The sequence below is a fragment of the Mesoplodon densirostris genome, chromosome 11 (assembly GCF_025265405.1).
Source record: "Mesoplodon densirostris isolate mMesDen1 chromosome 11, mMesDen1 primary haplotype, whole genome shotgun sequence".
Lineage (NCBI taxonomy): Eukaryota > Metazoa > Chordata > Mammalia > Artiodactyla > Ziphiidae > Mesoplodon > Mesoplodon densirostris.
Window position 1 is genome coordinate 26,666,210 of NC_082671.1, and position 16,839 is coordinate 26,683,048.

The 16,839-nt window shown below is 42.3% G+C and overlaps 1 protein-coding gene across 4 annotated transcripts in view; it reads right to left on the minus strand.

The window, feature by feature from the left end:
• The window catches only part of TMTC1 (transmembrane O-mannosyltransferase targeting cadherins 1), a 272,198-nt gene that overhangs the window by 238,661 nt on the left and 16,698 nt on the right, over positions 1–16,839 (minus strand). For all 4 annotated transcript variants that reach the window (XM_060113162.1, XM_060113160.1, XM_060113161.1 and 1 more), the window contains exon 2: positions 8,405–8,582. In XM_060113162.1, the coding sequence (XP_059969145.1) occupies positions 8,405–8,582 (178 nt within the window). The remainder of the gene's footprint in view (positions 1–8,404; positions 8,583–16,839) is intronic.

Consider the following 16,839-nt stretch of genomic DNA (forward strand, 5'->3'; position numbering starts at 1 on the left):
ATATAATCCTAATATAAATTTTATATTACATTTAAAGATATAAATAATATAATAGAAAGACACTGAAGACTGGTGACTGTTCAAAACTTAAGACTAAAGGAGGCTGAAAAGAAACAGTGACTAATGGCCTTGGTTTTAGAAAATATACAACGAAATTATTAAGGTGTAAAGGAGCATGAATTATGCAACCTGCTCTCAAATGCTTCAGAAAACAAGTAATATTTTTAGATATTGAAGGAGAAAGAGTGGAAGGATGATAAAACATATGCTGCAAAATGTTAAAAATTGGTGACTCTGGATAAGGAGTATAAGGTCACTACATTTTTTAAGCTTGAAATTATTTTTTTATTGTGTTACTTCAGAAACGGACTGAAATGGAAGAAGGTGTGGTGACAGATGGCTATTTATAAATCTTTGTATTATTTCACTACTCAAAACATGTATACATTTCTCTTAATTTTTTGAAATCCAGGAAATAAAACTGTAAAGGAAAAAAACAGAGTATGGTTCAAAGAATGCTTCACAGAAAAGGTCACATGTGGGAAGAATTCGCAAGGGAAATGAACAGACTTGACATTCAGGCACAGAAAATAGCCTTACCCGAATCACAGAAGACCTGAAGCCCATGGTGTGTCAGAGAATCAATCAACAATTAATAGTGGAAAATAGATTTCTGGGAAATATACCTATATATATCTTCATATAATAAGCAAGTTTTGCAGTCATAAAGGAGAGGCAATGATACACACATGGAGCTAGACCAGGGGTCCCCAATCCCCGGGCCACGGGTGGTAGTGGTCTGTGTCCTGTTAGGAACCGGGCCACACAGCAGGAGGTGAGCGGCGGGTGAGCGAGCGAAGCTTCATCTGTATTTACAGCCGCTCCCCATCACTCACATTACTGCCTGAGCTCCGCTCCCTGTCAGATCAGTGGAGGCATTACATTCTCATAAGAACGCGAACCCTACTGTGAACTGCGCACACGAGGGATCTAGTTTGCACGCTTCTTATGAGAATCTAATGCCTGATGATCTGAGGTGGAGCTGAGGTGGTGATGCTAGTGCTGGGGAGCGGCTGCAAATACAGGTTATCATTTAGCAGAGAGGTTCGACTGCACAGAGACCATAATAAATCAACTGCTTGCAGACTCATATCAAAACCCTATCAGTGAGTAGCAACTGAAAGCTCAGGGCTCCCACTGATTCTGCATGATGGTGAGTTGCATACTTACTTCATTATATATCACAACAGAATAATAATAGAAACAAAGTGCACAGTAAATGTAATGCGCTTGAATCTTCCTGAAACCATCCCCCACCCCAGGTTTGTGGAAAAATTGTCTTCCACGAAACCAGTCCCTGGTGCCAAAAAGGTTGGGGACCGCTGAGCTAGACCATCCAAGGCTTGAATACAGGCTCCTCTAACCAACTGAGGGAGATTCAACTTTGTTATCTTTAAGGTCTGAGATTTGGTTTTGTTATCATTTTTTTTTTTTTTTTTTTTTTTTTTTTTTTTTTGCGGTACGCGGGCCTCTCACTGCTGTGGCCTCTCCTGTTGCGGAGCACAGGCTCCGGACATGCAGGCTCAGCGGCCATGGTTCACGGGCCCAGCCACTCCACGGCATGTGGGATCTTCCCGGACCGGGGCACAAACCCGTGTCCCCTGCATGGGCAGGCGGACTCTCAACCACTGCACCACCAGGGAAGCCTGGTTTTGTTATCTTTAACGTGAGTATTACACCCCCTAACTCACGTTACTGTTGTAATAAGTAAGATGATACATACAAAGTGCCCACTCATTGTTAATGCCCCTCTTTCTTCCTTTTCCCTGCAGAGAAAGGAGGTGAGACTCTTAACAGTGAGACGGGTTATTCTGCGTGATGTATGGAAACCATCTTTTTACTTTAAGGTTTACATGTATGATATTTTATGTTAACTTTATTAGATAATCCAATATGTCTATTAGTGACAGTGTGGTTTCACCTCAGTGCCAAGGCCCAGCTCAGACTCACAGTACATAAAGCAACAACTGCACATGGTCCACTTGTGAAGCCCAGGCCTGCTCAGGCTACAGCACCGCCTCTTTGAGCACTGAGCTCAGCACCACCAGCAAGGCTTCTGGGAGGTTAAACAGAGAGCCCAGCTTGCCAGCAACAAAGTCCTGGGATAAGGCCCAGGTGTCTGGGCCCAGGGGGACACCCATCACAGCACTACTGCTGTGGCCAACTCAGACAACGGCAAGACTCGCAAGTTGATATTGGGGGTGGCAAGCTGGAATGAGGCAATCACAAGCTAGGCAGGCGTAACTAATGCCTTCAAGGTGCCTGAAGCCCTGCTTCTCAAAGTGTAGTCAGTTAGCTCTGCCGAGAAACAGCAGCAGCAATAGCAGCGTGTGCCAGCTGAACGTGCCCAGATTTGAAGAATGGAGTGTCCCTTGGAGCAGAAGCTCAGAGGAGGTGTTGAAATGTCAGTGCTAACAGTGAGCGACGCTGCTGCCAGCTCCAAACCACCAAGCACTCACTGAACGCCTACTCTATATCCCCGTTAAGCTGGGGTCTCTGGGGCAAGGGGGTTAGTGTCCTAAAACCAAGGTGCTTGTCATCAACCACTATCTGTCCAGACTAGCCACACAGTGAGTCAATTTGTCAACATTATCTTGTTCGGTAATTGCATGTTTCACGCCGGTCAACAAACATTTAACAAGTGCCTCCTATTTGCCAGGTATTATGCCAGCTGGAGGGATTAAACCTGCGCCAAGCAGTTAACATCTGGTGAGGAGTCAAACAGGGTATTAAGGGCTTCCCTGGTGGCACAGTGATTGAGAGTCCGCCTGCCGATGCAGGGGACACGGGTTCGTGCCCCGGTCCGGGAAGATCCTACATGCCGCGGAGCAGCTGGGCCCGTGAGCCATGGCCGCTGAGCCTGCGCGTCCGGAGCCTGTGCTCCGCAACGGGAGAGGCCACAGCAGTGAGAGGCCCGTGTACCGCAAAAAAAAAAAAAAAAAAGAGAGTATTAAGAGGTTACAAGGAAACCACATGTATTGTAAAGAGGAGAAATCACTGCCATGAGAAGACTGAAGTCATTAATTTGGACTGTAGGATCTGGGAAGGCTTCGTGGAAAGGCTGGCCTTATTCACTGAGACTTAAAGGTCAAGCAAGGAGGACTTCAGGAAACTCAAGACAGGGGGATGTGAATCCTGGGTCAGAGAGGGAATGCAGAAGCATTCCAGGCAGAGGAAAGAGAGTCCTGAAAGCATACTGGGTGTTCCTGGAAGGGGAGGTTAAAGCGATGAGAGCATGGAATAAATGAAAAGGGGGTGGGAGTGGGCAACAGGAAGCAAAGATGGAACATCAAGTTGGCACCCCTTGGGCTTGATCCCGTGACAATGTAGGCTGAACCTAGGATGCTGGGAAGTACAAAAGGACTTGGTCAAAAATACAGAGATGGAGAGCATGTATTTCTTTCCTTAAGCTTCAGGTTTCCATCACCAAGCAGGTAGCTGTAACCTGGGAACTGTATTCCTTTAACAAATATTCAAACATTTGAAAAAAAAAATCAGTGAACATAATTGAATAGAATTCAAATAATGTAACATTCAGATCTCCTAACAGGCTTAACAGAATCACATGTGGAAACTGCCAAGTAAGGACTTAATTTGCCCCCAAAACTTGTTATTTCTTGGACTATCACTATTATATTATATTTATTAATTATTTTACCTGCAAAATGAGTTCTACTGGTGGCAGACTGAGCCAGGAACACACACTTAACACATGGCAACAGCTGAAAGCCAAACTGGCTGATTAGATCATGACCAGTTTTCTCCTATGTACTCTTGTCCCAGCTGTGGAAACGTCAACCCTAACCTTCAACTCCATGTGTCAGCGTTTCTTGCTCTTGCTTTTTTGTTTGTTTTCTCTTTTTGTTTTTTGGGCGGTACGCAGGCCTCTCACTGTTGTGGCCTCTCCCGTTACGGAGCACAGGCTCCGGACGTGCTGGCTCAGCGGCCATGGCTCACGGGCCCAGCCTGTCTGCGGCATGTGGGATCTTCCCGGACCGGGGCACAAACCCGTGTCCCCTGCATCGGCAGGCAGACTCTCAACCACTGCGCCACCAGGGAAGCCCTCTTGCTCTTGCTTTTGACTGGACAGAAGTGCATTCCTTCAAACAGTAATGTCTCTATGATGATTGTTAAGTTTTAATTCTCATAGGAGAATTACAATGATTTCCCCATTTTCCCAAGTTCTCTGATTTTTCTCATGATTCGGGTTCAGAAAAACATAAATTTCCCAAGAAATATACTGTCAGGAAACCCAAAAATCACAAGGCCTTCAATGAGGAAAGCTCTAGGTCTACCTTATTCACTGCTATAGCCCTGCACGGATTGACTGTATTATAGTCACTCAAATATTTGTTGAAAAATTACATAAATAAATGAATCTATTCCTCTCTACTTAAACTGGAAATAATTTTTCCCTTCGCTGGAATTTCAGTTTTATTACAACATATTGCTTTGTCTTGTACGTATTTATGTGTATGCTCTTTGGCTTTTCTAGGAGCTTATGAACAAACTGTGGGTAGGGACCCCACTGCCCACCTACATACCCCCTTGGCACCTAGCAGAGGGCCTGCACTAAGCAAGCACTCGTTTAACAATTTGTTGGTTACATAATTAAGAAAGCAAATCCTTAATCATATCAACATGTTTACACTAAACCCTCCCCCTCAATTTAAGCCCTCCGTCCTTCCTGCTCTAATTTACGGTCTCATTTTTGTTCTTGTTTAACAGAGGAGACATCCTACTAACTCACTCTTTCATCACACTATGGTCTGTTTTTCTTTTTCTTAAATAATGTATCACTATGTTTTCATAACACACATTTCTTTTTCTCTATTTCTCTGCCCTCCTTTCTAGAAACCTGAACTAATATCTATAATTAAATAACAGCCTCCTGATTTTACTTTCCAGTATAGTTTATTATAAAGGTCAAATTTCTTTGCCTTCTTATGCCTCCCTCATCTCCTTGTGAATGCAAATAGTTTCTTTAAGATTTTTCCCTAAATAAATGTCTAGCTCTCAGGCTCTTTTGTCCCCATAACTGTGTTAGCATGGATTTTTTTTTTTTTTCCGATTAGTACAAAAGCTGCTTGAAACCTTTTTTTTTTTTATTGGAGCATAACTGCTTTACAATGGTGTGTTAGTTTCTGCTGTATAACAAAGTGAATCAGCTATACATATACTATATCCCCATATCCCTTCCCTCTTGCGTCTCCCTCCCACCCTCCCTATCCCACCCCTCTAGGTGGTCACAAAGCACCGAGCTGATCTCCCTGTGCTATGCGGCTGCTTCCCACTAGCTATCTATTTTACATTTGGTAGTATATATATGTCAATGCCACTCTCTCAGTTCGTCCCGGTTTCCCCTTCCCCCTCCCCACGTCCTCAAGTCCATTCTCTATGTCTGTGTCTTTATTCCTGTCCTGCCCCTAGGTTCTTCAGAACCATTATTTTTTTTTAGATTCCATATATATGTGTTAGTATACAGTATTTGTGAAACCCTTTCTTACAGGTCATTTTGCTAACAGGATTTTCCTTTTTTCTTAGAACTCCAGCTAGCTCATGATCACACTGCCCGAGATTACCTGCATTTTATGCTCTCCCTCTCTGCAAGCACAGAATAAGGACTGTTCTTATTCTACTCATTTGTTCTTTCCTACAAAAATTTTCTCCAAGACACTCTAAGCACGAATTTTTAACTCTACTTAAGAAATTATTTGTCAGAAACATAATATTGTCGACAGGCTTAGATTAAAACACTGCCACTGACCTGATGTCATATATTCTATACGGCTAGGAGTAGTGGTCCTTGATTATTTCTCTTCATCTAACAATCATATTGAAAACGTATGCATTGCTCTAATCTTTTAAAATTCACATCTAAAATTTTTCATCATAATTTTAAATAATTCAAAGGATCTAACTTCCTGTGCATTTTAGAAACTGACATTTTAAAATAACGCCATAATGGCCATAATGTTACTCTTTTAAATGTACCAAATGCACCTGAAACACACCACAGCAATTTGAAGCTCATCATGTTCCCCTTACATAAATATGAACAGGCTCTTCTTTAAATGATAGACATTTTACACCCTTTCCCCTTAAACTCATATTTCCATTTTATTTCCCCCTCAGCATTTTTTCTTAATGTGTTATAGTTACATTTTTAAATATTCTATTTATTACCTCTCTCTGTAGTAAAAATACATATGCAATTAAATTTATTTTTTAAATTTCCTGTGATCAAAACACCTAAGTGCTGAATTTTCAATTTTGTATTATTAGTCCAATTACTATTATTTTCAATTATTAAACATGTCATAAGTTAGAAAAAATGATAAATAATTATTAAATATAAAAAATACACCTCTTAATAATACAGTTGCAGCAGCTTTCTTTTTAATAAATTCAGTTATCTATGACTGAATATTATTTTTTGTTAGAATAAGAAAGCATGCGGCATCAGTTCTATCCGTAGCTTTTGTATTTAAACACTGCTTATGGGCTTCCCTGGTGGCGCAGTGGTTGAGAGTCTGCCTGCCGATGCAGGGGACACGGGTTCGTGCCCCAGTCCGGGAAGATCCCACATGCCGCAGAGCGGCTGGGCCCGTGAGCCATGGCTGCTGAGCCTGCGCATTCGGAGCCTGTGCTCTGCAACGGGAGAGGCCACAACAGTGAGAGGCCCGCGTACCGCAAAAAAAAAAAAAAAAAAAACACTGCTTACATAAATGAGGACAGAAGTAGCCATGTTATACAGTGACTTAATTCTTTGAACACCCAAGTTATTTGAAAAATCGTAGTGATCTATCACCTTGCATAATGTTTAATGATCTACCAGCTGACAGTTCTATCAGGTTCTCCTTTAATCTGGCTGAAAGCAAATAAATGAAGTGTACCCATCATTAGAGTTACCTGTTATTAGTTTTGTTTGCTTTCACATTTTCTCAGAAGTACAGCAAAAAGGCTTGACCGAGACTTTGCAAAGGACTATTACTTATACTTAATTGCAAAGGACTATTCCTTATACTTAATAGTCTTCCACTTACAGGTACCTTGTTCAGTCCAAAATACCCAGAAAGGGCTGGGAAAACTACCCTTAAGAAAGTAATTTTTTATAAAATAATTTTCTTCTTTATCACTCTCACTTGTGTCAAAACCTTGAGCTTACAGATTTAGAATTTTGTTTGTGGCAAACGTCCATCATATGGCCTAACCATTCCTCATTATTAAACCAACTGGCCAAATCAGACTTCTTGTGTCAGATCAAATGAACATATTATGCATCCCCATGACAACCAGAATCTCACAGGCCACCACAGCCTACTTCTAATGCCATGCTGCATTCCTCACAGAAATATGTAAAGACAGAAGAAGACAGGAAGCCCTACTTTGGGTTTATGACGCCTTAATTAGAGGAGACTTGGCTGACACCAATATATCAAATTGTTTCATTGTAAGGTGCCTGTTTGTACCCCTGGGGTATAGTAAATGTATGCAAGACATTCCTTATTTTTCTTTAAATAAGAAAAAGGCAATTGAAAGGGGAACAGGGAGAGGAGAATCAATTTGACACCTTTCCCCCAGGTGTGCACTTAGACCCAGATGTGAACTGTAGGAAAGTGTCCAGATGCAATCTGAGCCTCTGGAAACAATTCTTTTAAAACTGTGGTACCCACATACCCCTTGGAAAGTCTTCATCCACCCCTATCAATACACATGAAATAAACCAACTGTGGTTATTGAGATGTGAAACAAGGTTAGCTGGATGACGCCATCTTGGTGCATGATTAAGTCCATATTTTAAATAAGAGCACAGATCTAAACTATATTTTCTAAATAAACTTCTCATTATCCACCAAATAACTACAATTCATACTAAATAACTTGAAAAACGGTTGGTAAGTCTCCTAAATGTGTCTAACTTGAAGAATGTTAGTTCAACATTTTATAGTCTCCCACCTAGCACTTACAGCTCGGCATCATGAATATCATAAACATAAAGCAGAGTGAGAAAAGGTTAAAAAATTGTAGAGCACGAACAATGACTCAGCGTAAGTATCTCAAAATGCCCCTTGCTGTTTAAAACACATTAGGACTTAAATTTTCTGCAAATAAAGAACTGTGGTCATTTATTACCACCTGTAATAATAACAGTGGTTATTTAGAAAAGCAGTGAAATCCTGAAGGTGCAGTAAAGGCCATTTGAACATTCAGAATGAAGAGCTGTCAAGCAGAATGATTTATATATAAACACTTTAGTAGAGCTTTAAATGTACATGGTTTCGAAAGGGGAAAAGGATCACTCTTTTGCTTCATTATTTCATTGAGTTCCAATGACACTTACCGCCTCTGTGTGAACAGGATGCACAGCAAAAAGCAATGCCGTAACGAAAGCAAGTCCACGATTCTTGAAGACAGTTTTGTCACAGGTGTACATCAGCACAAGGGTCACTAGGCAGTGTAAAATGACATTTACTGCATGGAAGTAGAATGGGTTCATGCCAGTCAAAAAGATGTTTAGCCTGTAAAAACAAACAAAAACCGAATTAGCTACAAACAGAACATAAGCACAAACAAAGGGAATCCATCAGTTTAAAAGATAAGTTATTCAATTAATTATTTTTAAATGATTCCCAATATCAGGTGATTCTGTACATTTGAGTATAATTTTTTTCCTATCTAAAAATTTTTCTATCTGCAGAAATCACTGCAAATGCAATACGATATTACTTCAGAAAACTGTGGCCTCGCTGAGAAGGCAGGCAGACAGGCATGCAACCCCTTTTTCCCTCATTGCCTGGCTGATGCAAACACCCCCCAGTATCATGGCCACCTCTTCCTAAGCAGCTGAGTGTTAGAGGCAAGTCCACAGTGCTGTGGGTCAGAGCCATGGCCACCACAGATTAGAAAGAGACCAGGAAACTGCGGCTGTGGTCAAGGTTGAGACAAACCAGGTATGACTGTGTTCTCTCACCCACGGTGCCACCAGGAACCAAATTTTCAGATAACGCACAAGGAATCATCGTTAATTACCACTTCACAAGGGATCTTCAGGGCACCTATCCACAATTACCAGCTGTAGCAGAAATTATAAGGATGAGAAAGAACATAGCATTTCAGAATTTGTATTAAATGTTTTCTAACATAAATTCCTATAGATCTCAGAATCTGAATTCTAGGATTACGACAAAGAAACTAAAAGGAGAACCGCAAAGAGAAGGGAAATTAATTGTTCAACATCTTAAAAAACACTTTCCTAAGAGAGAAATGCACAACAGAGAGACTTCTGAAGGTAGCCTTTAATTTAAAAACAGGACAGAATGTCCCCAACTGAGTCTGTAGGGTTACAGAAAAGATACAATTGTATAGGGAATGGTTCTCTTGGGAGAGCATGCACACCCTAAGTGGTACTGCCTATAGTTGTCTAGACTCCAGCCCAGTTTACCAAAACAGTAATACCACATCTTTATTCTCGTGCTCTTGATCTGCTTCTCCTACATAAACACGCCCTGTTTGCCAAAAACAATTAAGAATCTAAAAGTCAACTTTAGCGATGGCATATGCATTTTCTAAACACTTGACTTGATTCCTACACAGCTTTAACCTACAGAATTTTAAACATCTCAGGCTTTATTTGGACATATGAATCTAAATGTCATAGTCACTTAATCAACTCAATTTTCATTCCCACTGAAGTAATCATGGTCCTAACTAGGCCTAGAAAAAGGAATTGCTGTGAGGGATCCAACTCCAGGGCTCCAATGCAAGATTCCAGACAGCTGTGTTGACAGACCCATGAGTCTGCGCACACCCCAAGATCCTTAAGATAGGAGCCCGGTGTGAAATACCTCATTCAGAAGGAAAGAGGAAAGGGCAGTGAACTAGGGGACTGGCAGGTCCAGCTAAAGAAGGGAGAACAGCATCCCTCCCATTCCAGTACAAGAGGACGCCCACAGGCTGATAGAGCTGCCGGAAATCAGAAAGCTCAGGATGGCGGAGCTGTGAGAAGGACAAGACCAAGTCCCTATCCTCGGGGAACGGGGGTGCAGTTCCCTGACAGCCCATCCCCCTGAGGTTGATTTTACACTGTTTCTCACTTCATCAGGCTGAGTTTTCCAGACCAGCTAAGCCATTCATTAAAAATTCATTCACACCCATCTCAATGAGAGAAAACAGGCAATCTCACATGTGGTAGGTGGGTGCCCAAACTGAAAGGTCTCTAGGTGGTTGACATGTATCAAAGGCTTTAAAAATTACACTTTTGGCCAAAAAATTCACTTCTAGGAATTTTCTGTAAGGAAATAACCAGAAAAGTGTTCAAAAATATATATACATATATATGTGAGATTGTGATACAGTAAGAAATATATATATATATATATTTTTTTTTTTTGCATTACGCGGGCCTCTCACTGTTGTGGCCTCTCCCGCTGCGGAGCACAGGCTCAGCGGCCATGGCTCACAGGCCCAGCCGCTCCGCGGCATGTGGGATCCTCCCAGACCAGGGCACGAACCCGTGTCCCCTGCATCAGCAGGCGGACTCTCAACCACTGAGCCACCAGGGAAGCCCAAGAAATATATATTTTGATCTTCATCCCAACTCCTGGTCAGAGACCCTAAAAGCTTTGTAATTTCCGAAGTCATAAATGTGCTAGGAACATCTTTTGTTTTAATATTTGGTTTCTGCCCCCAAGTTCCTGGCACTGGGTTCGTAATTTCCTAAGTGATAAGAGCACTGGGAGCACCTTTTGTTCTGATCCTTGGTCTTTGGCCCTGGTTCCTGACACAGAGCTCCTAAATCCCTTGGATTCCCTGGGAGATAGGAGTGTCTTTTGTTCTCATGAGGTGACTTTTACTGGGCTCCTGGATGGCTTCAGGATGGGGGCTGGTCACGAGAAAGATCACGTGCGATTATAAGCTTGGAACTTTCAGCCCTACCCCCATCCTCAGGGAGGGCATAGGTGAGGGAGGCTGAGTTAATAATCGATCATGCCTACGTGATGAAGCTTACATAAAATTCCCTGAACTATGGGGTTCGGAGAGCTTCCAGGTTGGTGAACACATCAACATGCCCAGAGAGTGATGGAGCCCAACTCCACAGGGACAGAAGCTCCTGCACTCAGGACCCTCCAGACCTTAGTCTGTGCATCACTTCACCTGGCTGTTTATCTGTACACTTTATCATACCCTTCTTTATGTAATAAACTGGTAAACATAAGTGTTTCTCTGAGTTCTGTGAGCCATTACAGCAAATTATCAAAGCTGAGGAGCGGGTTCTGGGAACCCCCAACTTGTAGCCAGGTCAGACATAAATGGGGGTAACCTGGGGACCCAGTACTTGCGACTGGTGTCTGAAGTGGGGGAATCTTGTAGAACCAAGCCCTTACCCGGGCGGATCTGATGCTAACTCCAGGTAGGGAGTGTCAGGACTGAATCGAATTCTAGGACACCCAGCAGGTGTCGGAGAATTGCTTGGTGTGGGAGCAAACTCCCACAAGAAGTCTTGTGAGTGTGAGTAGAGGAAGAGATGGGAATGTCCCTGTCAATCTAAAAGATGCACCTCACTGTGTTAATTACAAAAAACGGCAATACAGAGAAGGAAAGACACCTAATAAACCAAAACCCTTATGGATTTGACTATTCCCATGCATATTATACTTTAGATCATAACTCTGGATTACAAATAATAGCACTGTTTCTAAAAAGAAAACAAAAGACCTATTATTTTTCTAATTTATTTATTATTCAACCATTTGGAAAGTAAAAAGCATCATTGAAGACAACTGACCGTACTACTATATTACCACACTTTTATGAGGTTCTTAACATACATTCCTTTCCCCTTCCCAAATGATACAAAATAGTAGGCATGAGTCACCTTTGTGTCCATATGTATCATATCTGGAAATGTGCAGATGTTATCCATATAGATTTTTTCTGGAAATTGGTTAGGACAGAGTGCTTGGTGTTTTAAGTGAATTCAAGCAGATGCCAAAATATTTTTTTTAAGTGCTGAGTGGGGAACCACTGCAGTGATGAGGTAGCAGTGTGAAAGCCTCTCACATGGTACCTGACACTAGTGAATCTAAGCTTTGAGAAATCACCAAAAATCTAGAATTTGGAGAGTTTTCTAAATGTCTAAAAGATGGAGAAAGAACTCTCCAAATTATAGACAAGTGAGCTTAAGACGAAATGATGACAAAATTTTAGAACTTATTCTACTTGTGAGCACTGGAAAAAGAATCTCTGATTCTGGGAGCCAACAGGGGTTCACAAAAAGGGAGTTAACTGACTAATCTCACATGTTAATAGGAGAGGGGATGTGATAGATGCATCACATCTTTATTTTAACAAAGACATTTATCAGAATCTCTCAGGATCTCCTTGCATATAAGATGGAATAAGACAGGTTTGAGCACACACAAAGAGTGGTGAATAATAAATCGATGTCTCCTCGGATGGAGACCTCCAGGGTACGTCACAGGGTTCTGGTAATACCTCTGGGCTGTCCAATATTTTTACCAAAATCTTAAATGAATCTATAGTGTATGCTAACCAAGCCTGCGGAAGGCCTGTATCTGGGAAGGAGAGTTAGTTACTGTACTGGGAGACTGAGCTTCACAAAGAATTTAAACGCTTGAAATTGTTACTTAATTCTAACAGGATTCAACAGAATATGGGTAACAGTAAAGACCCATATTTGGACATAAAAGAGAACAAGATACTCGCAATCCAGATTAAAACTCTACACGTGGTATGTCCAAGGGCTGTTAGTCGTTCCTAAGCTCAGAGTTACTGTGTCCTGGTTACCGAAACAGACCAAACTACCAATAGACAGTCACGGAACCACCTAAGTCAATATTTTTCATTTCACTTCACTCTAACAGATATTTATTGAGCAACTGCTAGATGCCAGGTATAACGTGGAGCCCAGAGATACAAAGAGAAGACACAGCATTGGCTACTGAAGAGTTAACATCATAGTAGGTGAAAGAGAGGAGAAACAGAGAAAGATGATTAAAAGTGAGAGAATTCTAGCAGTAGGAGAACCTACCAGGTACAGAGATAAGGAAGAGGGAGGCATTCTCCCAAGTGGGAAAGGGAACGTGGGTGGTATCCAATGTGGGGCAGCAGCCCCTCAGGGTGCAACTTCAACGCCAGAGCACCTTCACAGCACAGCTCCAGGATGCTGGGGGAAGGGTCTCTAAGTGATGTCTCAGGGAGATAGGTTTGAGGAAATGGGGGACACTCAGCCTAAAGAAAGATGGCAAGTTCTCCAGGGGAAAGGCTTTCTGGCATATTCATGGCTACATCCCCAGTGTCTAGCACAGTGCCTGGTGCATGCTCGTCACACAATAAAACAGGTGATTTCATAAAAAAACTTCCAGCTTCTCTTCAAATATTAGAAGACCTGGCAACTCTGGGCCTCCATGGCTGCATGGACATACCTGGGTGCCCATTTAGGTGGTTCAAGTACTCACAGTTTGCCACAGGGCCTGCCAACTAACTACTGAGAGGCAGACTTCAGCTCAAAGAAAGATGTAAGATCTAAAACTAGAATCGGTGTTTGGGATAACCAGAAATGTCCACACAGAGATGCGATAACAGCCTACCTTAAACACCATCTAGAGAGGACAGTCTCTCAGGTTCCACGTCACCCTGAATGTACTTCCATTATAGAATTTAATCAGTTTTTTAAAACCCTTTTACTACACTCCTCAAATGTTATGAGCATTTTCATACATTTTTAGAAATTAATTTTTTGGCACTGTATCCATCTCACTTAGCACACAGTAGATTCTAAGTGAAGGTTTACTGAACGAACAAATAAACGTACATGAAGTTGGAAGTTGGAAAAGATCATCTTTCTCTTTCTATTCAAAGAATGTCTAACTTTATTTGATTTAGCCTTCCTTTCTCATTTAAAGGTAGGCCAAGCAATAGGAAGTAAAACAATGTTTTTTTTTTTCTAAAATAATCTTAATAGTCATGCCTACTGGCTGAAAGCCTTCCAGATTTTGGCAAACAGAACATAAAGAGCCCCTTATCTGTCTGAAATCCTCGTCCTCTTCGTAAAAGTGCCCAGTAAGGGGGGGCCATACTGAGCTCACAGCAATCGGAAGGCACCTGTTCCCAGGAAAGGTCACAGGGTCACACAGTTTGGCATCAAGCAGCCACAGGAGGAGGGGTAGGAGAGGAGAAGAAAGTCATTGGTTGCCCCTCACCCAGCAACGCACACCTCACAGCCTAGAGCTCTAGATAAAGCCCATTACTCTCTTTTAGTTTTCTTCTTTGAAAAATACCTCTGGTTTAGGAAAAAAATAAAAACAGCCTGTATCTCTGCAAGAGACTTCTACTAGGGAATATACTAGGGTCCCTCCTCAAGCGGACCCCAACTCTATTTCAGTCAAACAGCCACACGTCAATGAACTGGCAGGGGTCTGGAAACTGCGTGAAAGGTCGTGACACTCCATCATGGTGACTCGTGTCTAGTTTCAGGCCCTGAACCTGGAATTTTCCTGGTATATAGATCAAGTAACGTTTAAGAGGGCCACCTGACTACTTCATGCCACCACCAATGGTCCCTGTGGGTCAAAACATTCTGATTATCACCGCATCCCCATGCCTGTCATAGCAAATGCTCTCACCTAAGTCTTTGGCAGCTAAGCTCTGCCACTTGGCCTCGGGAACTCCAGGATCCCATCACCCTCAGTGGAGTCAGAAAACCCACCTCAATGGCAGCATCTCCCACATCACACTCGGCCTACAGAAGAGAGCCAACACAGAGCTTCCCAACCTTGCGGGCACTCCCTCACTAATGTATTTCTCAATGTCTCAATGAAGGGAGAAGCACCTGGTCCTCTCAGGGAATGCAGTAGAGGGTGGGAGTGAGGTGTGTGCAGACGATGTGATAAATGCACTCCAACATTCCTATCTCAGTGAGCTTCTGGATTCCTTTCTCTACCATGCCAGGGAGATTTTGGCATCTCAGCCTCATTAAGTATAGACTTCCACTGAGTCCCAGTGGTTCCCAGGATTCTCAATCACCAGTGTGCTAGTTGCAACTGCTGATTCCCTAATCCCATCCCAAGATATTTTAAGCCAGTAGATCTGAGAGGGGGCCCAGAGGTCTGCCCTAAACAACCCAGTGATTCAAGACAGGTGATACTCAGAACAACAATACACAGGTCTCAAAGCTTAAGGTAAGGCTGCATATGGTTGCCATGCTTACCAGAAAAAAATCCAGTTTTCTCAGCAATAACACGACATACATTCTTTTCCAGTAAGACTATAAACCTGGGAAAAGACAAAATTAAATGTACCCCTCATCTTCTGTTTTTGGTGTCTCAAATGATGGGTTCTCCAACACCTTCCTGGTGACTTTCCACAGCCCAGTTCTAATTCTCCCATCTTCCTATATCACCATTCATTTTTCTTCTTCTTACTTCCTGCCTTCATTACAGCTCTCATACTTTTAAATGCTTTCCATAGTCTTAGATCATTCAGCCAATAAACAATGACATCTGGTTCTTCTCGTTTTTCCTCTAAGGAGAATCCCTTAGGCCCTTAATCATTTTGGTTGCTCTTATTTTGCATTTCCTCCAGTACCAGGAATAAATCAGCAAATCATCATCACTTCATGTATATAAAGAACCAAAGGATGTGGTTCCAAGGCACCAATGTAAACAAAAGTGTAGCGGGGAGATGGTGCCCTGAGGCCAAAGCAAAACTCATCGGCACCTGGCTCTGAGGAAGCTGTAGGGAGGGGTCAGGCAAAGGGGAGCCGGTCAGGAGGAGGCCGTTACAGTCTCTGTTGTCACATAGTACTCAGAGTAGCGACTGCGTCAAAGAAAGGGTGAGGAAACTGAGGGCAGGAAGATCAGTGACCACAGAAGGAAGCAAGTCCCAGAAGAAAAATCTTCCAGAAGTGAGTCAGTAAATAATAAAAATTAACAGATCAACACCAAATATAATATAGTTATACCTATAACTGAGCTGTCAATTTTTAGCAAATGTTTTTTTCTTTCAAAGGTATATATGTTTGGGGCTTCCCTGGTGGCGCAGTGGTTGAGAGCCTGCCTGCCGATGCAGGGGACACGGGTTCGTGCCCCGGTCTGGGAGGATCCCGCATGTCGCAGAGCGGCTGGGCCCGTGAGCCATGGCCGCTGAGCCTGCGCATCCGGAGCCTGTGCTCCGCAACGGGAGAGGCCGCTACAGTTAGAGGCCCGCGTACCGCAGGGAAAAAAAAACCCTCATGATACAGAAATATTTTCCTCTCATTTTCTATCCCTCCTACAACACCAGACAGACTGTAGTCTAAAGGCTATATTACGTCTAAAGCATATCCTAACAGGCAAGGATGCTAACCTCCTCCTCTTGGGGTTTCTAAGATAAACTTAGTTTGGCATGAAATTTTCAGAGGAATTTTTTTTTCATTTTTCTCCATAAAAACTTTATTGCCTCCAATCACATTTTTCCTTAACTACATCCATCACTAAACATCCTAGACAATCTAGTCAAACATCCTAAACAGTCTTCACTTGTCTCCTATCACAGACTTAGAAAACAAAATTATGTCTTGTAGCAATAGACTATCTCAAAATGCATTCCCATAGAGGTCAAATCAAAAGAAACGGAACCAAAAGGAACATGCCACCATTTCTTTTAGGTTTTGGGCACAGCGGTAAGAGCTGATTTTCATGGTTCGCATACCATTTGTGACTAAAAGATGCAAACTGATGCAAAAAACTCTCAAGATCCAGACATTAAAATGTTGCA